This window comes from Bombina bombina, chromosome 1 (genome assembly GCF_027579735.1).
Source record: "Bombina bombina isolate aBomBom1 chromosome 1, aBomBom1.pri, whole genome shotgun sequence".
Taxonomy (NCBI): domain Eukaryota; kingdom Metazoa; phylum Chordata; class Amphibia; order Anura; family Bombinatoridae; genus Bombina; species Bombina bombina.
Window position 1 is genome coordinate 37,148,927 of NC_069499.1, and position 25,240 is coordinate 37,174,166.

Sequence of the window (25,240 nt, forward strand, 5' to 3'; positions counted from 1 at the left end):
TGGAGTGTATTCAATTGCTTACAAATAGCTACTTTACCTTTGTATTGGTGAAATCCCCACCTATAATGAAAGCTTATATGCTTAACTATTGACTAAAGAAAAGCTGAAGCAGGGAGGTAAGAGAGATAGGTAATAAAAGGTTCTCTCTAAGTATTGTGCTTTGGCATACAGTCAGAGATAATATAAAGATACGTGTGTGTGTGTGTGTGTGTGTGTGTGTGTGTGTGTGTGTGTACAGAAAGTGATAAAGTAAAGAGATCTGATTTCCCTGCAAGCTCAACCCATTTTAATTGGATGTGGTTTAAAAGAATAAAGACAACTATTTCATATACAAAATAAACTTAAAGAAGCAATTTATCATACGTTATACTCTGCAGCTGGTATAACAAGTCATCTTAAACACATTAAGGGAAAAACTATTTTACAGTACACCTTTAAGTCTGGAATATGCTCTTCTACTTTTAACAAAAAAAAGTATATTGCAAAGATTTTTCTACATATAATTAAACATTTTATATTACAGGTAGAAAGCCCTTAATCCAAACTGCTTGGGATTGGAAATATTTGCATCTGTAAAATGTGACAGTTTGGAGAGGGGATGAGACCAAGGGGCATATTTATGAAAGTGCAAGCGAGCATGATACGAAGTATACGCTGTCGGCATTTATCATTGCACCAGCAGTTCACCAGAACTGCTAATGCAATACCGTCCCCTGCAGATTCGCAGCCAATCGGCCTCTAGCAGGAGGTGTCAAGTAACCCGATCGGATTCGATCGGGTTGATTTCTGTCTGCCGCCTCAAAGCAGGCAGACAAGTTATGGAGCAGCGGTCTTTAGACCACTGCCTCATAACTTCTGTTTCCAGCGAGCCTTCAGGGGAGATTGATAATTCGGCCCCTATGTGTAAACAACAATATCTTATGGCATTTAGGCAATATTTACATGTCATAATACAGCTTATACAACCTAAAGGTAGCTTTATATACATGTTTAATACATTTATATACAGAATAGTACAGTACTGTAATCAGAAAGGGAATAGTTGTTGTTACAAATAAATATAGACATTTAATTGAAATTTAGAACAAAAAAAAACAGACACAAGCTGAGAAGATTGTGACCTACAGGCAGGGAAATTGTCATTTTTTGTTCATTTTATTTAAAAAAAGTATTAATTCAAAAGTTTGGATTTCAGAATAAATTTGAATTTTGGAATTCGAGATTTGGGAATTTGTGCCTGAACAATAGCAAAGTGTTTAAATGGACACTTAACCTAATTTGTTTTTATTTATTTCATGATTCAGATAGAGCATGACATTTTAAGCAACTTTCTAATTTACTCCTATTATCAATTTTTCTTCATTCTCTTGCTATCTTTATTTAAAAAGCAGGAATGTAAATCTTAGCAGCCAGCCCATTTTAGGTTCAGCACCATGGATAGCGCTTGCTTATTGGAGGCTTACATTTACCCACCAATAAGCAAACATAACCCAGTTTCTCAACCAAAAATGGACCGGCCCCTTAAGCATCACATTCCTGCTTTTTAAATAAAGATAGCAAGAGAACAAAGAACAATTGATATTAGGAATAAATTAGAAAATTGCATGCTCTATCTGAATAAAGAAAGAAAAAAATTGGGTTTAGTGTCCCTTTAAGGTCCATTTAAAAAAACAAAAACAACATTGAATTAAATAACAATTGCAAAATTACTACTGCAATAATTCTTCTAAAATATGACACCTACCATCCAAAAACAGCGATTTTAAATTTTGTAACCTGTTTAGTTGCAGAGGAAGCAAACTTGTAATTCCATTGTAGCCCAAAAATAGCACCTCTAAACTCAGCATTAACGGGGTAAGCATTTCTTCACATAGTGAGTCCCTGTAATACAGAAAACATTCAGTGTTTGCATCTCTAAGTTAAATCATCTTTAGACTCAGTGTAATATGCACAATTGAACTTTTGGGGGTAGATTTATCAAGCAGGGGATGCAGCAATCTACCCCTGAAGTTTCAGGTCCACCTGAAAATTAAGTTAAGAAGCAGCGCTGCACCTAAACTCATCCACCACCCCTGAAGTGGCGGACAGCAATCATCCTGATCGGATAGGGATGTAAGTTTAGGAGTGTTTACATGTCTGGGGCACTATATTGCAGCAGTTTTGCTAGACTGTTATCCACTTGCAAGAGCACTAGATAATAGCACTATTCCCGGTCATGTAGTGCCCCAAACACCTACCTAGGTATTGCTACAACAAAAATAACGTGGGAACCATGCAAATTTGATAATAGAAGTAAATTGGAAACTTTATTAAAACCGTTTGCTTATTAGGTTTCATATCCCTTTAAACTTAGATTTTATTAACATCATCCTAAAAGACAAGCAAGGTGTGCAATAGGCAGCAACAAGCTGGGTCATTTCATTATTCAGTGAAAACATCGTCTTTTCTGGTGTCTAGCTCCTAGTTTGCTCTAGTGCTGTGGATTTGCCATTTTGTGGTCTGATTTTATAATATTTATTTTATTACATTTTAAAAAGACATTTTGATGCAAAAACAGAATTTATGCTTACCTGATAAATTACTTTCTCCAACGGTGTGTCCGGTCCACGGCGTCATCCTTACTTGTGGGAATATTCTCTTCCCCAACAGGAAATGGCAAAGAGCACAGCAAAAGCTGTCCATATAGCCCCTCCTCAGGCTCCGCCCCCCAGTCATTCGACCGACGGTTAGGAGAAAAAAGGAGAAACTATAGGGTGCCGTGGTGACTGTAGTATATAGAGAAAGAAATTTTTCAAACCTGATTAAAAAACCAGGGCGGGCCGTGGACCGGACACACCGTTGGAGAAAGTAATTTATCAGGTAAGCATAAATTCTGTTTTCTCCAACATTGGTGTGTCCGGTCCACTGCGTCATCCTTACTTGTGGGAACCAATACCAAAGCTTTAGGACACGGATGAACGGAGGGAGCAAATCAGGTTACCTAAACGGAAGGCACCACGGCTTGCAAAACCTTTCTCCCAAAAATAGCCTCCGAAGAAGCATAAGTATCAAATTCGTAAAATTTGGCAAAAGTGTGCAGAGAAGACCAAGTCGCTGCCTTACATATCTGATCAACAAAAGCCTCGTTCTTGTAGGCCCATGTGGAAGCCACAGCCCTAGTAGAGTGAGCTGTGATTCGTTCAGGAGGCTGCCGTCCGGCAGTCTCATAAGCCAATCGGATAATGCTTTCAGCCAGAATGGTTAATATTCTTGTTGGAAACAACCTTAGGAAGAAAACCAGGCTTAGTACGCAAAACGACCTTATCTGAATGGAACACCAGATAGAGTGGATTACACTGCAAAGCAGATAATTCAGAAACTCTTCTTGCAGAAGAAATAGCAACCAAAAACAGAACTTTCCAAGATAGTAACTTGATATCTATGGAATGTAAAGGTTCAAACGGAATCCCTTGAAGAACCGAAAGAACTAAATTTAGACTCCAAGGAGGAGTCAAAGGTCTGTAAACAGGCTTGATTCTGACCAAAGCCTGTACAAAAGCTTGTACATCTGGCACAGCTGCCAGTCGTTTGTTTAACAAGACAGATAAAGCAGAAATCTGTCCTTTTAGAGAACTCGCTGAAAATCCCTTATCCAAACCTTCTTGGAGAAAGGAGAGGATCTTAGGAATTTTAATCTTACTCCAGGAGAATCCCTTGGATTCACACCAACAGATATATCTTTTCCATATCTTATGGCAAATCTTTCTAGTCACAGGTTTTCTGGCTTGGACCAAAGTATCTATCACTGAATCAGAAAACCCACGCTTGGATAAAATCAAGCGTTCAATTTCCAAGCAGTCAGCTGCAGAGAAACTAGATTTGGATGTTCGAATGGACCTTGTACTAGAAGATCCTGTCTCCAAGGTAGCTTCCATGGTGGAGCCGATGACATATTCACCAGGTCTGCATACCAAGTCCTGCGCGGCCACGCAGGAGCTATCAGAATTACCAAGGCCTTCTCCTGTTTGATCCTGGCTACAAGCCTGGGAAGGAGAGGGAACGGTGGAAACGCATAAGCTAGGTTGAACGATCAATGCACCACTAATGCATCCACTAGAGTCGCCTTGGGATCCCTGGATCTGGACCCGTAGCAAGGAACCTTGAAGTTCTGACGGGACGCCATCAGATCCATGTCTAGAATGCCCCATAATTGAGTCAACTGGGCAAACACCTCCGGGTGGAGTTCCCACTCCCCCGGGTGGAAAGTCTGACGACTCAGATAATCCGCCTCCCAGTTGTCTACTCCTGGGATGTGGATTGCAGATAGGTGGCAGGAGTGATCCTCCGCCCATTTGATGATTTTGGATACCTCTCTCATCGCCAAGGAACTCCTTGTTCCCCCCTGATGGTTGATGTAAGCTACAGTCGTCATGTTGTTTGACTGGAATCTTATGAATCCTGCCTTCGCTAGTTGAGGCCAAGCCCGGAGAGCATGGATGTTGATCGGGAGAAGAGACTCTTCCCGAGACCATAAACCCTGAGCTTTCAGGGAATCCCAGACCGCGCCCCAGCCTAATAGACTGGTGTCGGTCGTGACAATGACCCACTCTGGTCTGCGGAAACTCATTCCCTGAGACAGGTGATCCTGGGACAGCCACCAACGGAGTGAGTCTCTGGTCATCTGGTCTACTTGAATCTTTGGAGACAAGTCTGTATAGTCCCCATTCCACTGCTTGAGCATGCACAGTTGTAATGGTCTTAGATGAATTCGAGCAAAAGGAACTATGTCCATTGCTGCAACCATCAACCCTACTACGACCATGCACTGAGCTATGGAAGGCTGCAGAACAGAGAGAAGAACTTGACAAGCGTTTAGAAGCTTTGACTTTCTGACTTCTGTCAAGAAGATCTTCATTTCTAAAGAATCTATTATTGTTCCCAAAAAGGGAACTCTTGTCGACGGAGACAGTGAACTCTTTTGTACGTTCACCTTCCACCCGTGAGATCTGAGAAAGGCTAGAAGAATGTCTGTATGAGCCTTTGCATTGAATTAGAATGTCGTCCAGATAAGGTGCCACTGCAATACCCCTTGGTCTTAGAACCGCTAGAAGGGAGCCGAGCACCTTTGTGAAAATTCTGGGAGCAGTGGCTAGTCCGAATGGGAGAGCCACGAACTGATAATGTTTGTCCAGAAAGGCGAACCTTAGGAACTGATGATGATCTTTGTGGATAGGAATATGTAGATACGCATCCTTTAAATCCACGGTAGTCATATATTGACCCTCCTGGATTGTAGGTAAAATTGTTCGAATGGTTTCCATTTTGAACGATGGAACTCTGAGAAATTTGTTTAGAATTTTTAAATCCAGAATTGGTCTGAAAGTTCCCTCTTTTTTGGGAACTACAAACAGATTTGAGTAAAACCCCTGACCTTGTTCCACAGTTGGAACTGGGTGTATCACTCCCATCTTTAACAGGTCTTCTACACAATGTAAGAATGCCTGTCTCTTTATTTGGTTTGAAGATAAGTGAGAAATGTGGAACCTTCCCCTTGGGGGTAGTTCCTTGAATTCTAGAAGATAACCCTGAGAGACTATTTCTAGTGCCCAGGGATCCTGAACATCTCTTGCCCAAGCCTGAGCAAAGAGAGAGAGTCTGCCCCCTACTAGATCCGGTCCCGGATCGGGGGCTACCCCTTCATGCTGTTTTGGTAGCAGCAGCAGGCTTCTTGGCCTGTTTACCCTTGTTCCAGCCTTGCATTGGTTTCCAAGCTGGTTTAGTCTGGGAAGCATTACCCTCTTGTCTAGAGGCTGCAGAGTGATGTCTGAAATAATTTCTTTCAATTCTGGCCCAAAAAGGGTCTTACCCTTGAAAGGAATATTAAGCAATTTTGTCTTGGAAGATACATCCGCCGACCAAGACTTTAGCCAGAGCGCTCTACGCGCCACAATTGCAAACCCTGAATTTTTCGCCGCTAATCTTGCTAACTGCAAAGCGGCGTCTAAAATAAAGGAATTAGCTAACTTAAGTGCGTGAATTCTGTCCATGACCTCCTCATATGGAGTCTCCCTACTGAGCGACTTTTCTAGTTCCTCGAACCAGAACCACGCCACTGTAGTGACAGGAATAATGCACAAAATAGGTTGAAGGAGGTAACCTTGCTGTACAAAAATCTTTTTAAGCAAACCCTCCAATTTTTTATCCATAGGATCTTTAAAAGCACAATTGTCCTCAATGGGAATGGTCGTGCGTTTGGCTAATGTAGAAACCGCCCCCTCGACCTTAGGGACTGTTTGCCATGTGTCCTTCCTGGGGTCGACCATGGGGAACAATTTCTTAAATATAGGAGGAGGGACAAAAGGTATGCCTGGCTTCTCCCACTCCTTATTCACTATGTCCGCCACCCTTTTAGGTATCGGAAAGGCATCAGGGTGCACCGGGACCTCTAGGAACTTGTCCATCTTTCACAATTTTTCTGGGATGACCAGATTGTCACAATCATCCAGAGTAGATAGCGCCTCCTTAAGTAATGCGCGGAGATGCTCTAATTTAAATTTAAATGTCACAACATCAGGTTCTGCCTGCTGAGAAATTCTTCCTGTATCAGAAATTTCTCCATCTGACAAACCCTCCCTCACTGCCACTTCAGACTGGTGTGAGAGTATGACAGATAAATTATCATCAGCGCCGTCCTGCTCTACAGTGTTTAAAACTGAGCAATCGCGCTTTCTCTGAAATCCTGGCATTTTGGATAAAATATTAGCTATGGAGTTATCCATTACTGCCGTCAATTGTTGCATAGTAACAAGCATTGGCGCGCTAGAAGTACTAGGGATTGCCTGCGCGGGCATAACTGGTATAGACAGAGAAGGAGAGGATGCAGAACTATCCCTACTTCCTTCATCTGAGGAATCATCCTGGGCAACCTTACTAAATGTGACAGTACTGTCCTTACTTTGTTTGGACGCCATGGCACAATTATCACATACATTAGAAGGGGGAACCACCTTGGCCTCCATACATACAGAACATGATCTATCTGAAGGTACAGACATGTTAAACAGGCTTAAACTGGTTAATAAAGCACAAAAAACGTTTTTAAACAAAACCGTTACTGTCTCTTTAAATGTTAAACAGGACACACTTTATTACTGAATATGTGAAAAACAATGAAGGAATTATCCAATCTTTACCAAATTTTCACCACAGTGTCTTAATGCATTCAAAGTATTGCACCCCAAGTGTTAACCCTTAAAATGAGGAAACCGGAGCCGTTTGCAATTTAACCCCACTACAGTCCCAGCCACAGCCTTTGTTGCGACTTCACCTATCCCAGGGGGGTATACGATACCAATTTAAGCCTTCTAGGAACGTTTTCAGTGGATACCAGACCCTCTCACATGCAGCTGCATGCACTGCACTCAAAAGAAACTGCGCAATAATGGCGCGAAAATGAGGCTCTGCCTACTACAGAGAAAGGCCCTTCCTGAAGGTGTCTTAACTAGTGCCTGGCGAAAAAAACAAAACGTTCCCCAAATAATAAAAAGTATGAAATCCACTTCAAACTTTAAATAATAACTTGAATAAACAATCGATTTAGCCCTAAAGAGTGTCCACCATTTAATAGCCCATAATAAGCCCTTTTATTCTTTCTGAGTCTAAGAAAATGGCTTACCGATCCCCATGAGGGAAAATGACAGCCTTCCAGCATTACACAGTCTTGTTAGAAAAATGGCTAGTCATACCTTGAGCAGAAAAGTCTGCAAACTGTTCCCCCCAACTGAAGTTCTCTGGGCTCAACAGTCCTGCGTGGGAACAGCAATTGATTTTAGTTACTGCTGCTAAAATCATACTCTTTCAGAGTAAATAGTACATACCAGTACTATTTTAAAATAACAAACTTTTGATAGAAGAATAAAAAACTACAACTAAACACCACATACTCTTCACCATCTCCGTGGAGATGCTACTTGTTCAGAGCGGCAGAGAATGACTGGGGGGCGGAGCCTGAGGAGGGGCTATATGGACAGCTTTTGCTGTGCTCTTTGCCATTTCCTGTTGGGGAAGAGAATATTCCCACAAGTAAGGATGACGCCGTGGACCGGACACACCAATGTTGGAGAAAATGATGTTCTTGTTCCTTTGAATGTCTATTTTATTTTTTTATAAGTAGCTACACACAAGTGAAAATGGGTTTATCGCAGTTTGCATGAGTTGGGTTTAGAACTACAAGTTTAAAGTAAACGAAAACGAGTGAGTGTAATCGAGATTTACGCTAGAATGATTACCGCATCCTAAGAGCTCTGGTTAACAGTTTTATGAAAAAACAATAAAAGTGTCACAAAACACATCAAAAATACATTACAAAGTACACATACACTCATAAAAACACTATCTACAAAAAATTATTTAAAAAAAAAAATTGCACAAAAAAAGTTATAAGGGCTCGGGGGCGGAGCCGGATGCTGCCATGAGAGCAGTGTAATACCGGAGGTCCGTGCAAAAAGCCCAGCAAATAAAGATCTATTCTGGCAATAACCTAGCTATATCTGCAGCAAAATGTGGGTAAGAGAACCCTGAAGCCCTGCTGACTAAAATGAGCTTCCTCTTACAGTGCTGAGGCCGGCAACTCGGTAAATATCACTTTACCACCGGGCCCTTCATGTTACTGCGCCATACTCTGCAACGGAAGTGAAGCCTGACTGCCATCGACAACTTTCCACATGAAGTGAGCCACACTGTCAGCCGTAACACTACAGCCAGCACAGAGGAAACCATACTCTGACATCACATGGGAAAACCGACAGAGCGGACAAGCCTTTAAAGCCGACACCCCATTCCAGACAAGCAAGAGCTGCAGGATAGAACGGCAAGATTCTCAGCCTTCCACCTGCAAAGAGCGCTAAGCCCCATCTGCAAAGGGCGCTATTTAGCCCCATCGGACACACACGCCAACAGTGTGAAAAAGAAAATTTATACTTACCTGATAAATGTATTTTTCTATTGACACGATGAATCCATGGATCATCTTAATTACTATTGGGATATTCACCTCCTGGTCAGCAGGAGGCGGCAAAGAGCACCACAGCACAAGCTGTTAAATATCACCTCCCTTCCCTCCCAACCCAGTCATTCAACCGAAGTAAAGGAGAGAAAGGAAGTAACAAGGTGCAGAGGTGTCTGAAGTTTATAAGAAACCTGTCTATTAAACAGGGCGGGCCGTGGACTCATCGTGTCAAAAAAGAAATAAATTTATCAGGTAAGCATCAATAGTCTTTTCTTTTTAATGACACAATGAGTCCGGATCATCTTAATTACTATTGGGAATCAATACCCAAGCTAGAGTACACAGATAATACGTGAGGGACAAGACAGGAAACCTAAACGGAAGGCACCACTGCTTAAAGAACCTTTCTCCCAAAAGCTGCCTCAGCCGAGGCAAAAATATCAAATTTGTAAAATTTTGAAAAAGTGTGAAAAGAGGACCAAGTAGCAGCCTTGCAAATCTGTTCCACAGAAGCTTCATTTTTGAACACCCATGAGGAAGCAACAGCCCTCATGGAATGAGCCGTAACTCTCTCTAGAGGCTGCTGTCCAGCAGTCTCATATGCAAAACGTATGATACTCTTCAGCCAAAAAGAAAGAGAAGTAGCCGTAGCCTTCTGTCCCTTACGTTTTCCTGAGAAAACCAGAAACAAAGCAGAAGACTGACGAAAATCCTTAGTCGCCTGCAGGTAAAATTTTAAAGCATGAACCACGTCCAAATTGTGTAGAAGCCGTTCCTTCTGAGAGGAAGGATTAGGACACAAGGAGGGAACAACAATCTCCTGATTAATGTTCCGATCAGAAACAATTTTAGGAAGAAATCCTAATTTAGTACGTAAAACTACCTTATCTAATTGAAAACTAAGGTAAGGAGACTCGTACTGCAAAGCCGAAAGCTCTGACACTCTGCGAGCAGAAGAAATAGCAACAAGAAATAAAACTTTCCAAGATAACAACTTAATATCTAAGGAATGCATAGGCTCAAACGGAGCCCCTTGAAAAACTTTGAGAACTAAATTAAGACTCCATGGAGGAGTAACTGGCTTGAACACAGGCCTGATCCTGACCAAGGCCTGACAAAAGGATTGCACATCTGGAACATCTGCCAGACGTTTGTGTAACAAAATAGATAAGGCAGAAATTTGACCCTTTAGAGAACTTGTCGATAATCTTTTCTCCAAACCTTCTTGGAGAAAGGACACAATTCTAGGAATCCTAACTCTACTCCTGGAGTAGCCCTTGGGTTCACACCAATAGAGATATTTACGCCATATCTTATGGTAAATCCTTCTAGTTACAGGTTTACAAGCCTGAATCATGGTCTCTATGACCGATTCTGAAAAGCCTGGCTTGTATAAAATTAAGTGTTCAATCTCCAAGCAGTCAGCTTCAGAGAAACTAGATTTGGGTGAAGGAAGGGCCCTTGAATTAGAAGGTCCTTCCTCAACAGAAGTCTCCAAGATGGTAGAGATGACATGTCCACCAGATCAGCATACCAAATCCTGCGAGGCCAAGCCGGTGCAATGAGGATCACCGAGGCCCTCTCCTGCTTGATTCGAGCAATGACCAGAGGAAGAAGAGCAAACGGAGGAAATAGGTATACTAGACTGAAGGTCCAAGGTACCGCCAGGGCGTCTATCAGTACCGCCTGAGGGTCCCTGGACATCGACCCGTACTTCAGAAGCTTAGCATTCTGCCGAGATGCCATGAGATCTAATTCCGGCTGACCCCATTTGAGAATAAACCTGGAAAACACTTCCGGATGGAGTTCCCACTCCCCCGGATGAAAGGTCTGCCTGCTCAGGAAGTCCGCCTCCCAGTTGTCCACCCCTGGGATGTGGATCGCCGACAAGCAAGAGTGGGATTCCGCCCAATGAATTATTTTGGTTACCTCTGTCATCGCTAAGGAACTCCTCGTTCCTCCCTGATGATTGATGTAAGCCAATGAAGTCATGTTGTCCGACTGGAACCTGAGAAACTGGTCTGAGGCTAACTGGGGCCAGGCCAGAAGAGCATTGAATATCGCTCTCAGCTCCAGAATAGGAAGAACAGACTCTGACTGAGTCCAAACTCCCTGAGCCTTTAGGGAGCCCCAGACTGCTCCCCATCCTACAAGATCCGGTCCCGGATCGGGGGCAGACCCTTCATGCTGACTTTGATTTAATAGCAGCCTTCTTGGGTTGTTTTCCCTTATTCCAAAACTGATTGGGTCTCCATGAAGGTTTAGACTGCTCCTGCTTGGAGGAAGCATTCCCCTTGAAATTTTTAAAGGAACAAAAATTACTCTGCCGTCCCTTTTGTTTGTTTCTCTTGTCTTGAGGGAGAAGGTGACCCTTAATTCCCGTAATATCAGAGATAATTTCCGTGAAGCCAGGTCCAAACAAGGTCTTTCCCTTGTAAGGAATCGTTAATAGCTTAGACTTAGAGGATACATCCGCAGACCAAGGTATTAACCATAAGGCTCTGCAAGCTAGAACAGAAAAACCCTGAAATCTTTGCTCCCAGTTTGATAACTTGAAGGGAAGCATCCGTAATAAAGGAATTAGCCAATTTAAGAGCTTTAATCCTATCCTGGATTTCGTCCAAGGGAGTTTCCGTCCTGATAGCATCAGACAATGCATCAAACCAATATGCTGCCGCACTAGTGACGGTAGCAATGCACACAGCTGGCTGCCATTGTAAGCCCTGGTGTACATACATCTTTTTGAGTAACCCCTCTAATTTTTGGTCCATAGGATCTTTGAAAGCACAATTATCCTCTTTGGAACTAGTAGTTCTCTTAGCTAAGGTGGAAACAGCTCCTTCCACCTTGGGGACTGTTTACCAAGCCTCCTTAACTGAATCGGCTATGGGAAACATCTTTTTAAATATAGGAGATGGAGAAAAAGGTATACCCGGTCTCTCCCACTCCTTAGCAATGATCTCAGAAGCTTGGTCTGGTACCGGAAAAACGTCTGTTGAGGAAGGTACCTCAAAATATTTGTTCAGCTTACTGGATTTCTTGGGGGGTAACCACGACCATGGAGTCGCTGTCATCCAATGTAGCTAAAAACTTTCTTAAAGGGACACTGTACCCAAAATTTTTCCTTTGTGATTCAGATTGAAATTTTAAGCAACTTTCTAATTTACTCCTATTATCAAATTTTCTTCATTCTCTTGATATCTTTATTTGAAATGCAAGAATGTAAGTTTAGATGCCGGCCCATTTTTGGTGAACAACCTGGGTTGTCCTTGCTGATTGGTGGATAAATTCATCCACCAATAAAAAAGTGCTGTCCAGAGTACTGAAACCAAAAAAAAGCTTAGATGCCTTCTTTTTCAAATAATGATAGCAAGAGAACGAAGAAAAAATAATAATAGGAGTAAATTAGAAAGTTGCTTAAAATTGCATGCTCTTTCTGAATTACAAAAGAAAATTTTTGGGTTCAGTGTCCCTTTAAGTAACAGACGGAGGTGTTCTAGCTTAAACCTGAAGGATACAACTTCAGTATCAGCAAGAGGCATTACACTGTCAGCATCTGAAATTTCACCTTCAGATGCTACTACATTATCCTCCTCCTCAGGTTTCTGAGAGGGGATATCTGAGATGGCAACAACTGTGTCAAAAACCTCGCTTACTGAATGTCTGATTTTCCTTTTACGCTTTCCCTGCAACATTGGAAAGGCAGACAAAGCATCTGAAACTGCAGAAGACATGAGAGAGGCGATGTCTTTTAAAGTAACTCCAGCGGGAGCTAGAGAGGAAGAGCAGGGCACTGCATGTGAGGGCGGCAAAATCTGGGACATATGAGGAGAAAGCTGCGGCATATATTGAACATTGCCATTAGATTCCTGAACAGCATCCTCCTTAGAAAAACATAATTTATGTAAGAACTTACCTGATAAATTCATTTCTTTCATATTAACAAGAGTCCATGAGCTAGTGACGTATGGGATATACATTCCTACCAGGAGGGGCAAAGTTTCCCAAACCTTAAAATGCCTATAAATACACCCCTCACCACACCCACAAATCAGTTTAACGAATAGCCAAGAAGTGGGGTGATAAGAAAAAAGTGCGAAGCATATAAAATAAGGAATTGGAATAATTGTGCTTTATACAAAAAAATCATAACCACCACAAAAAAGGGTGGGCCTCATGGACTCTTGTTAATATGAAAGAAATGAATTTATCAGGTAAGTTCTTACATAAATTATGTTTTCTTTCATGTAATTAACAAGAGTCCATGAGCTAGTGACGTATGGGATAATGAATACCCAAGATGTGGATCTTTCCACACAAGAGTCACTAGAGAGGGAGGGATAAAATAAAGACAGCCAATTCCTGCTGAAAATAATCCACACCCAAAATAAAGTTTAATGAAAAACATAAGCAGAAGATTCAAACCGAAACCACTGCCTGAAGTACCTTTCTACCAAAAACTGCTTCAGAAGAAGAGAATACATCAAAATGGTAGAATTTAGTAAAAGTATGCAAAGAGGACCAAGTCGCTGCTTTGCAAATCTGATCAACTGAAGCCTCATTCCTAAACGCCCAGGAAGTAGAAACTGACCTAGTAGAATGAGCTGTAATCCTCTGAGGCGGAGTCTTACCCGATTTAACATAGGCAAGATGAATTAAAGATTTCAACCAGGATGCCAAAGAAATGGCAGAAGCTTTCTGGCCTTTTCTAGAACCAGAAAAGATGACAAATAGACTAGAAGTCTTTCGGAAAGATTTAGTAGCTTCAACATAATATTTCAAAGCTCTAACAACATCCAAAGAATGTAACGATTTCTCCTTAGAATTCTTAGGATTAGGACATAATGAAGGAACCACGATTTCTCTACTAATGTTGTTGGAATTCACAACCTTAGGTAAAAATTCAAAAGAAGTTCGCAACACCGCCTTATCCTGATGAAAAATCAGAAAAGGAGACTCACAAGAAAGAGCAGATAATTCAGAAACTCTTCTAGCAGAAGAGATGGCCAAAAGGAACAAAACTTTCCAAGAAAGCAATTTAATGTCCAATGAATGCATAGGTTCAAACGGAGGAGCTTGAAGAGCTCCCAGAACCAAATTCAAACTCCATGGAGGAGAAATTGACTTAATGACAGGTTTTATACGAACCAAAGCTTGTACAAAACAATGAATATCAGGAAGAATAGCAATCTTTCTGTGAAAAAGAACAGAAAGAGCAGAGATTTGTCCTTTCAAGGAACTTGCGGACAAACCCTTATCTAAACCATCCTGAAGAAATTGTAATATTCTCGGAATTCTAAAAGAATACCAAGAAAAATGATGAGTAAGACACCAAGAAATATAAGTCTTCCAGACTCTATAATATATCTCTCTAGATACAGATTTACGAGCCTGTAACATAGTATCAATCACAGAGTCAGAGAAACCTCTTTGACTAAGAATCAAGCGTTCAATCTCCATACCTTTAAATTTAAGGATTTCAGATCCGGATGGAAAAAAGGACCTTGCGACAGAAGGTCTGGTCTTAACGGAAGAGTCCATGGTTGGCAAGATGCCATCCGGACAAGATCCGCATACCAAAACCTGTGAGGCCATGCCGGAGCTATTAGCAGAACAAACGAGCATTCCCTCAGAATCTTGGAGATTACTCTTGGAAGAAGAACTAGAGGCGGAAAGATATAGGCAGGATGATACTTCCAAGGAAGTGATAATGCATCCACTGCCTCCGCCTGAGGATCCCGGGATCTGGACAGATACCTGGGAAGTTTCTTGTTTAGATGAGAGGCCATCAGATCTATCTCTGGAAGCCCCCACATTTGAACAATCTGAAGAAATACCTCTGGGTGAAGAGACCATTCGCCCGGATGCAATGTTTGACGACTGAGATAATCCGCTTCCCAATTGTCTACACCTGGGATATGAACCGCAGAGATTAGACAGGAGCTGGATTCCGCCCAAACCAAAATTCGAGATACTTCTTTCATAGCCAGAGGACTGTGAGTCCCTCCTTGATGATTGATGTATGCCACAGTTGTGACATTGTCTGTCTGAAAACAAATGAACGATTCTCTCTTCAGAAGAGGCCAAAACTGAAGAGCTCTGAAAATTGCACGGAGTTCCAAAATATTGATCGGTAATCTCACCTCCTGAGATTCCCAAACTCCCTGTGCCGTCAGAGATCCCCACACAGCTCCCCAACCTGTGAGACTTGCATCTGTTGAAATTACAGTCCAGGTCGGAAGAACAAAAGAAGCCCCCTGAATTAAACGATGGTGATCTGTCCACCACGTTAGAGAGTGTCGAACAATCGGTTTTAAAGATATTAATTGAGATATCTTCGTGTAATCCCTGCACCATTGGTTCAGCATACAGAGCTGAAGAGGTCGCATGTGAAAACGAGCAAAGGGGATCGCGTCCGATGCAGCAGTCATAAGACCTAGAATTTCCATGCATAAGGCTACCGAAGGGAATGATTGTGACTGAAGGTTTCGACAAGCTGTAATCAATTTTAGACGTCTCTTGTCTGTTAAAGACAGAGTCATGGACACTGAATCTATCTGGAACCCCAGAAAGGTTACCCTTGTTTGAGGAATCAAAGAACTTTTTGGTAAATTGATCCTCCAACCATGATCTTGAAGAAACAACACAAGTCGATTCGTATGAGACTCTGCTAAATGTAAAGACTGAGCAAGTACCAAGATATCGTCCAAATAAGGAAATACCACAATACCCTGTTCTCTGATTACAGACAGAAGGGCACCGAGAATCTTTGTGAAAATTCTTGGAGCTGTAGCAAGGCCAAACGGTAGAGCCACAAATTGGTAATGCTTGTCTAGAAAAGAGAATCTCAGGAACTGAAAATGATCTGGATGAATCGGAATATGCAGATATGCATCCTGTAAATCTATTGTGGACATATAATTCCCTTGCTGAACAAAAGGCAATATAGTCCTTACAGTTACCATCTTGAACGTTGGTATCCTTACATAACGATTCAATAATTTTAGATCCAGAACTGGTCTGAAGGAATTCTCCTTCTTTGGTACAATGAAGAGATTTGAATAAAACCCCATCCCCTGTTCCGGAACTGGAACTGGCATAATTACTCCAGCCAACTCTAGATCTGAAACACAATTCAGAAATGCTTGAGCTTTCACTGGATTTACTGGGACACGGGAAAGAAAAAATCTCTTTGCAGGAGGTCTCATCTTGAAACCAATTCTGTACCCTTCTGAAACAATGCTCTGAATCCAAAGATTGTGAACAGAATTGATCCAAATTTCTTTGAAAAAACGTAACCTGCCCCCTACCAGCTGAACTGGAATGAGGGCCGTACCTTCATGTGAACTTAGAAGCAGGCTTTGCCTTTCTAGCAGGCTTGGATTTATTCCAGACTGGAGATGGTTTCCAAACTGAAATTGCTCCTGAGGACGAAGGATCAGGCTTTTGTTCTTTGTTGAAACGAAAGGAACGAAAACGATTGTTAGCCCTGTTTTTACCTTTAGATTTTTTATCCTGTGGTAAAAAAGTTCCTTTCCCACCAGTAACAGTTGAAATAATAGAATCCAACTGAGAACCAAATAATTTGTTTCCCTGGAAAGAAATGGAAAGTAGAGTTGATTTAGAAGCCATATCAGCATTCCAAGTCTTAAGCCATAAAGCTCTTCTGGCTAAGATAGCTAGAGACATAAACCTAACATCAACTCTAATAATATCAAAAATGGCATCACAGATAAAATTATTAGCATGCTGAAGAAGAATAATAATATCATGAGAATCACGATTTGCTACTTGTTGCGCTAGGGTTTCCAACCAAAAAGTTGAAGCTGCAGCAACATCAGCCAATGAAATAGCAGGTCTAAGAAGATTACCTGAACACAGATAAGCTTTTCTTAGAAAGGATTCAATTTTTCTATCTAAAGGATCCTTAAACGAGGTACCATCTGACGTAGGAATGGTAGTACGTTTAGCAAGGGTAGAAATAGCCCCATCAACTTTAGGGATTTTGTCCCAAAATTCTAACCTGTCAGGCGGAACAGGATATAATTGCTTAAAACGTTTAGAAGGAGTAAATGAATTACCCAATTTATCCCATTCTTTGGAAATCACTGCAGAAATAGCATTAGGAACAGGAAAAACTTCTGGAATAACCGCAGGAGCTTTAAAAACCTTATCCAAACGTATAGAATTAGTATCAAGAGGACTAGAATCCTCTATTTCTAAAGCAATTAGTACTTCTTTAAGTAAAGAGCGAATAAATTCCATCTTAAATAAATATGAAGATTTATCAGCATCAATCTCTGAGATAGAATCCTCTGAACCAGAAGAGTCCAAAGAATCAGAATGATGGTGTTCATTTAAAAATTCATCTGTAGAGAGAGAAGATTTAAAAGACTTTTTACGTTTACTAGAAGGAGAAATAACAGACAAAGCCTTCTTTATGGATTCAGAAACAAAATCTCTTATGTTATCAGGAACATTCTGCACCTTAGATGTTGAGGGAACTGCAACAGGCAATGGTACATTACTAAAGGAAATATTATCTGCTTTAACAAGTTTGTCATGACAATTATTACAAACAACAGCTGGAGGAATAGCTACCAAAAATTTACAGCAGATACACTTAGCTTTGGTAGATCCAGCAGGCAGTGATTTTCCTGTAGTATCTTCTGGCTCAGATGCAACGTGAGACATCTTGCAATATGTAAAAGAAAAAACAACATATAAAGCAAAATAGATCAAATTCCTTATAAGACAGTTTCAGGAATGGGAAAGAATGCCAAATATCAAGCTTCTAGCAACCAGAAGCAAATGAAAAATGAGACTGAAATAATGTGGAGACAAAAGCGACGCCCATATTTTTTAGCGCCAAATAAGACGCCCACATTATTTGGCGCCTAAATGCTTTTGGCGCCAAAAAATGACGCCACATCCGGAACGCCGACATTTTTGGCGCAAAATAACGTCAAAAAATGACGTAACTTCCGGCGACACGTATGACGCCGGAAACGGAAAAGAATTTTTGCGCCAAAAAAGTCCGCGCCAAGAATGACGCAATAAAATGAAGCATTTTCAGCCCCCGCGAGCCTAACAGCCCACAGGGAAAAAAGTCAAATTTTTGAGGTAAGAAAAATATGATAATTCAATGCATAATCCCAAATATGAAACTGACTGTCTGAAAATAAGGAAAGTTGAACATTCTGAGTCAAGGCAAATAAATGTTTGAATACATATATTTAGAACTTTATAAATAAAGTGCCCAACCATAGCTTAGAGTGTCACAGAAAATAAGACTTACTTACCCCAGGACACTCATCTACATGTTTGTAGAAAGCCAAACCAGTACTGAAACGAGAATCAGTAGAGGTAATGGTAAATATAAGAGTATATCGTCGATCTGAAAAGGGAGGTAAGAGATGAATCTCTACGACCGATAACAGAGAACCTTATGAAATAGACCCCGTAGAAGGAGATCACTGCATTCAATAGGCAATACTCTCTTCACATCCCTCTGACATTCACTGCACGCTGAGAGGAAAACCGGGCTCCAACTTGCTGCGGAGCGCATATCAACGTAGAATCTAGCACAAACTTACTTCACCACCTCCCTTGGAGGCAAAGTTTGTAAAACTGATTTGTGGGTGTGGTGAGGGGTGTATTTATAGGCATTTTAAGGTTTGGGAAACTTTGCCCCTCCTGGTAGGAATGTATATCCCATACGTCACTAGCTCATGGACTCTTGTTAATTACATGAAAGAAATGTTGGTTCAGTAAAAAGTCTATCCCTGTAGTTTAAAGTTCTCTCAATACATGAGGAACAGAAAGGGATTGGTGGTTCCACATTAGCATCAAAACATAAAGAGCATATGACACTTTGTAAGGTCTCTTGGTCCATTGTAATACACAATTAAACAATTTGACACAACATTTTTATTTTATTAAGTAAATACAAAATTATAGAAAAACGTTACTGTGCCTTTAAATAATAAACCGTAACTTTTTTCCCAGATAAACAAAAACTTAGTCTAGAGAGTCAAAACCCGCTAAAATAATGTTGCAGACACCTCTACACCTCAGCAACAACTTGCTGAGGTGCCTACCTCCTCCGAGCAGGAGCCAAATGATCCCCACAGTCAGTCTCCGTTGTAAAGTTGCTCCGAAATGAACAAGCAGCTAGAATAGAGATGCGTAGTCAGTCTCCGTTAAAAGACCGTTTAGCTATGTCGGGCAGTAAACAGACAACTAATTGTGTAGTTCCCTTCTACTATACAGCGGAGAGAGCGGAGAAAAGGGCGCGCAAATACTTGTTGCGTCCTAGAGGACCTCCCATCCTGGGGTTGTCACAAAGGAATCTCCCGGTCGGATATTTAAGTTATAAAACCGCCGGGAGATGTGGAACCACTGCATTAATTAAACCAGCCCCAGTGCCTGCGTCTGAGCTGTCAAAGTGTCCCCTATGCCCTTAGGAGTCTATGAGTCATACAACTATGAGGTCTGTCCCAAATAATAAAGTGTCCAACCTTTTCCTGAGTTTATTATGTCCCCCAGAAATAAAGCCAGCACTTACCTCATGTGCTGCCTGACAGCAAGGTAGCTTCCAGGTTTGAGAGGTCCTCTCCCTCACATGGACATGATAAATAAAAGAAATTCCTGAGGAAATATCCCTTAGGTTTTCAGCATAAGGGCAGCATCAATATATGGGAGGCGCAGTGAGAATTATGTCCCACAAGTTCCCATTGCTCTAAAGCCACCACTGCTCTACTGAAGAGACTGATATGGACTACGGCTACACCCCAGGACAAAGCAGCACAATCTTGTACTACTTTAAAAATAATAAACTCTTGATTGAAGAATTTTTTCTAACACCTAACTTTACCACTTCCTTACACTAATGTAGGCAAAGAGAATGACTGGGTTGGGAGGGAAGGGAGGTGATATTTAACAGCTTGTGCTGTGGAGCTCTTTGCCGCCTCCTGCTGACCAGGAGGTGAATATCCCAATAGTAATTAAGATGATCCGTGGAATCATTGTGTCATTAAAAAGAAAGCACCCCCTTTTAAGAGACCGAGTAAATCACTTATCAATACACGAAACCTCAGTTTTTTGAGGACTAGCATCACATACTGACGGATATGGCTGGGGATTGTCAGACTTAAATCATTGAGAAGGGACTGTACAGCTGTATTAACTATAAACAGCCAAACTGATATAATATATGATTGAAGCTAATAGGTGAGGAGTTTAGCTCCGTCAGCTTCATTGTCTTGAAAATACTGGAATAGCAACACAATAAAAGTTGTTCTGGTCATCATAATTACAGCTATAGCCTATTGTCACACCAAAGCACGCCTGAAGATATATCAATTAAGCGAACGTGATAAAACCCAGTGAAACTTATACACCTCTGACATTGGACGTCTCCCTGAACTCTAATTACACTTATAATGGCATCCAGACGCACAGTCAAAACTGACAAGCCAGCTAAATCAACCACCATAAAAACTCTCACTATGTCCTCTACTCTACTCTCACTATGTCACAGACCCCTCGGAGGCCCCACATGCTGATATAAGCCACGGGGAAAAATCTCCTATCTCGAATTCTCAGCTAAGTACTAACACAAAGCCACAACCTCCTGAACCACAACTCCCAGCATCGTTGCTTTATAATTTGCCCTCCAAGCAAGATATAGCGGACATAGTCTGCACATGCATCAGGGAGAAATTAGCAAGCATGTTGCAAGACATACATACTCTAGGATTCCAAATAGAATCTATAGAAAGCAACCAAGACCAACTTAAAGGTAAGGTAAATTTAAACAAAGTACTTTACGCCATCTTAAAATATATAAAAATTTAGGCCAACTTTAATTCATCATTTTGCTTTAATTTTAGTACATAGGGATACATTTTATGATTTAGTTATCTACCGTTCCTATTGTTTTCTCCACCCGACATGTCGTGCCATTTGATTGACATTCTCCCTCTATATCGGCATCCAATCATCGTTTTCTCCCCGTGGTGTTCAGCTCTAACATTGCGACGTCACAAGATCACTAAGCGCATTCGTTCAACGTCAGGAATGCAATTTCATGAGGGTGCTCGTTCATGAGACGCGCATGCTCTCTTTCAATTGTGTCTGATATAGCTGGTAGTATAGTATAGAATGAAGAATAAACTTCATTGAATACTATGTATCGGCTCAAAGTAACGCATGCGCAGAAGAAAATTGAATGTGAATGCGCATTTAGCCGATGCAGAGAGCGGGTGGGACCGCTCTCAGTCACTGAACAGTTAAAGACGGAAGTAGTCGATGGGAGGAGTATGGTAAGAAACGGCATGAACAATTAGAACTAAAAATTATATATAAATATCATAGAAACAAAACAAAAAAAGTTAGCGACTAGTTTATTATAAGAATGAAGAATGTTTATGTGTAATCTCAATCCGTAAAATTTACCATCACTTTAAAGAAGAAGTCCACACTCTATCTGAGCAAGTCTCATCCCAACAAGAAGTTATCCATGGCCTCTAAGAAAAATTGGAGGACTTGGAAAGCGGAAGAATCTTAGAATTCGGGGGTGCCTGAGGATGTCTTGCCCCGTGACTTTCCGGTCTACTTGCAAGCTTTGTTCCAGCACATAAAGGAAACTTCAGACACAACAGACATTCAATGGGTTAGGGCACACCGATCACTCCGTCCTAAACCCCCAGATACAGCTCCACCCAGAGATATTGTTATCAGATTCAAAAACTTTCTGGAGAAAGAAATAATACTGAATCAATCACACAAGAACCAACTAATACGCTTCAGAGGAACTGTTCTTCAGCTTTATCAGGATTTATCGTATGAAACATTGCAAAAAAGAAAAGGAATTTGCGTCCCTAACAACATCACTCAGGAATAAAGATTCCTTTTTATGGAATCTTTTTATTCCCAGATGGGGCTTCCCGGCACAAATATGGGTCCCTAGAAACAACACCCATTTAATATGTAGGATCCCGGAAGACATTCCGTCATTTTGCTTATCTCTGGGTATTGACCCTGTAGAGATTGTATCTACGGCTGGCTCCACACTGCCTTCTACTAAGAGATAGAGCAGAAGGTCGTCATCCTGGCACACTGTAATTGCCAAAAAAGGTAAGGCTGTTACTTCCTCACCGCTAAAAATTGACATTCCTAGCCCTGCCAATTCCACTACATCAAGAGAAAGGGGTGATAGATTTGCGCTAGAACAAGAGGGTATGGCTAGTGAGTTTTAGATGGGATATCCTCTAAAGATCCCAAAAAAGAGAGATAGCATGCAAGGGGAAAAACACACCAGCGCCTAAAATAGGCTGTTATACCCAAGAATCAAAGAGTCAGTATAAGGATATAGAAAAGTATTTATTACAAAATTACTATAGGACAAGGAATACAATTATAAATCCTCACTCAAAATAAACTAAAATAGGTGCAGGTTGGCCAACCTAGGATACTAATATTTGGATAAATAGAAATGTCTATAAGTATAAAACATCTGTTAAAATAGTATGTAAAAATTTTATATAAAACATATGTGAGATTAAATATAAAAGGAGCACATATGTGAGAAAAAATGAACACTTAAAAGCGAGTATTATGCAACACACAGCAATATACCGTATATAACATATGGCAAATGGCAAATTCAAAGCTTGCTGATAAATCAATTCTGAGCAACAAACACTAACAGACCTATTAAGAGTACTGAAAATAACAACCACTTCTGATCGTGGGTTAGTGTCCGATGAGAGTTTATAAGCCTATAGGACTGTATTGTCAGTAATTCAAGTAATAAAATACTTCAGAAAATGAAGAACGGATTAAACCTGTATGGTTTTTGTTAGTCCGTATAAAGAGCAGCTGAATGGTACCTTTTATGTTGTATATCCAGTTGTGGCAACAATGGTGTGTCAGGATAATATTTCCAATATCTCCGAAAAGTAGCCGATCGTGAAGCCGGTTTCCTCCTCTTGGCGTTCTCTCGCTGTGCACCTACAGAGTGCGCGCCTTCTCCTGAAGGGGCTCTGATAGGTCCTGGCTGTTTGTGGGGGAGTTACCGCTCTCGATCAGGTTTAGATGCCGGCTCTACGGCTATAGTAGTGTGTGATGTCTAGGACTTCCTATGCGTCCAAAGCAGTCTCCTTGGTTAGGAAAAGATAGCAGCAACGCGTTTCAACTGAGAAAACTCAGTCTTTGTCAAGCTGCTTTTCCTTAGCTGTGTGGGGCTTAAATAGCCTCTACCAATTAACTATTAGGCGGAACTTAATCATTCAATTAGCAGTGGGAATGCCATTTGATTTATTAGAAGGCATGTTAATAAACTAAACATATAATAAATGAAAGCTTAGTCTGGTATAACATAACATATAATACCCTTTAGTTAGAATTGTAATAACTTTTTGCTGGAATAAGGATTTTCTAATATAGAGATATAGATCTCACTAATGGTTAAAGATGAGCAGAATAATACTAGCAATGGTGAAGATAAGACAGATGTGGCTTATATTGAAATAAAGGTATTCCTAAGTGAACATGCTTGCTAAAGCTGAAGTAGATTCAAATAGTTTTTGGGAGGATACAGAGTACTAGAGTATTTTATAGAGTGAAATATACCCAGTAGTGAACGTATCAATTTCTCAATAATATTATAAAAACCAAGAGATAGTTTGTATAGACTTAATTGGAATTTGAAGAAAGCTGCTAAAAATGAGGTAATTATTTCAGTATGGAGATAATCATTATGGAGTGAAATAATTTGCTATAAGTATATTTGCTCAGGAGTTTAAAAAGCAATTCAGATTAAAATCTAAATTTAACCCTTCTGGTTTTAAAGTGCGGAGTTCGAATATCCATTTGGCCTCATTCTGTAATAATAAGTGAGATAGATTACCTCCTCTTTTCTTTTCGTTTATTTTGGCTATTGCTGTAAAACTAAAGAATTTTACATTATTATTACAGCAAGTCCTAAAGTGTTTTGCCACTGGGAGATCCTTATTTCTATCTTTATCTGAATTCTCAATGGAATTTATATGTTCCCTAATTCTTTCTCTAATTGTTCTCTCCGTTTCACCTATATACTGTTTCCCGCATTTTTTGCAAGTTATCAGATAAATTATATTGATATCGATGCACCGTATAGTCTCTTTTATTGTGTAGTTTTTCATTGTATTTGTTGATGTAAAAATTTTTGGTTTTTTGGCATATTTGCATACCTTGCATGTTAGGCATGGATAGAAGCCTTGTAATTTTTCCCCAAGTAAATCTCTAGTGGATTTACAAGCATTTTGTTTGTATGTTGGGGCTAATTTACTTTTTAAATTTTTTGTTTTTTTGTATACAAATTTGGGATTATTTGGTAATACAGTTCCTAAGTGAGGGTCAGATTTCAGGATTTTCCAATGTGTTTTAATGATTTTTTTTAATTTATGTCTATCTTCACTGAACTCAGTGATAAAAGGTAGAAAAATTTCTGTTGTTTTAGTGGCATCTGGAATATTTTCTTTTATTTTATATTGTAGGATGTCTTTTCTTTCTTTTTCTTTAATCTTAATTCTTTCTATTTCTATTTTGTCTTCAGAATATCCTCTTTCGATAAATTTATTCTTTAGTGTTATAGACTGACTTTCAAAGTCAGTATCTTTTTTACAATTTCTTTTTATTCTCAAGAACTGTCCTTTTGGGATATTATTTTTCCATTTCTGTAGATGACAACTTGTTTCGTGGATAAAATTGTTAGCATCTACTTCCTTGAAGTAGGTTTTAGTTGTTACAGTATTATTTGTTATGCTAATTTCCAGATCAAGATAATGGACTTTTTCTTTGCTAATGTCTGCTGTGAATTTTAGGTTAAGATTATTGTCGTTCATACTATTTAGGCACTCTAGTAGTAGATCATTACTTCCCTTCCAGATAATAAATAGATCATCTATATACCTTTTGTAGACGATTATATTACTTTTGAAGGGGCTATGATTAAGAAATTGTGTCTCCCAATCTCCCATGAACAGATTTGCGTAGCTAGGGGCGAATTTAGTGCCCATAGCTGTACCGCAAATCTGTTCATAGAAAGTGTCATCATAAAGGAAAAAGTTATGTGTTAGTATAAATTTGATACTATCTAGAAGAAACTCTCTTTGTTCTTTTTTGAAAAGCAGGTCATTTTTAAGAAAAAAATCAATTGCTTTAATGCCATCTTCATGTTTTATAGAGGTATATAATGATTGAACATCA

At 40.3% G+C, this 25,240-nt stretch overlaps 1 protein-coding gene across 1 annotated transcript in view; it reads right to left on the reverse strand.

Annotated features, from left to right (window-relative positions):
* Positions 1–25,240, reverse strand: part of LRRC9 (leucine rich repeat containing 9) — a 716,419-nt gene that overhangs the window by 183,038 nt on the left and 508,141 nt on the right. Inside the window, exon 25 of the mRNA XM_053705244.1 lies at positions 1,745–1,881. Coding sequence (XP_053561219.1) covers positions 1,745–1,881 — 137 coding nt within the window. The remainder of the gene's footprint in view (positions 1–1,744; positions 1,882–25,240) is intronic.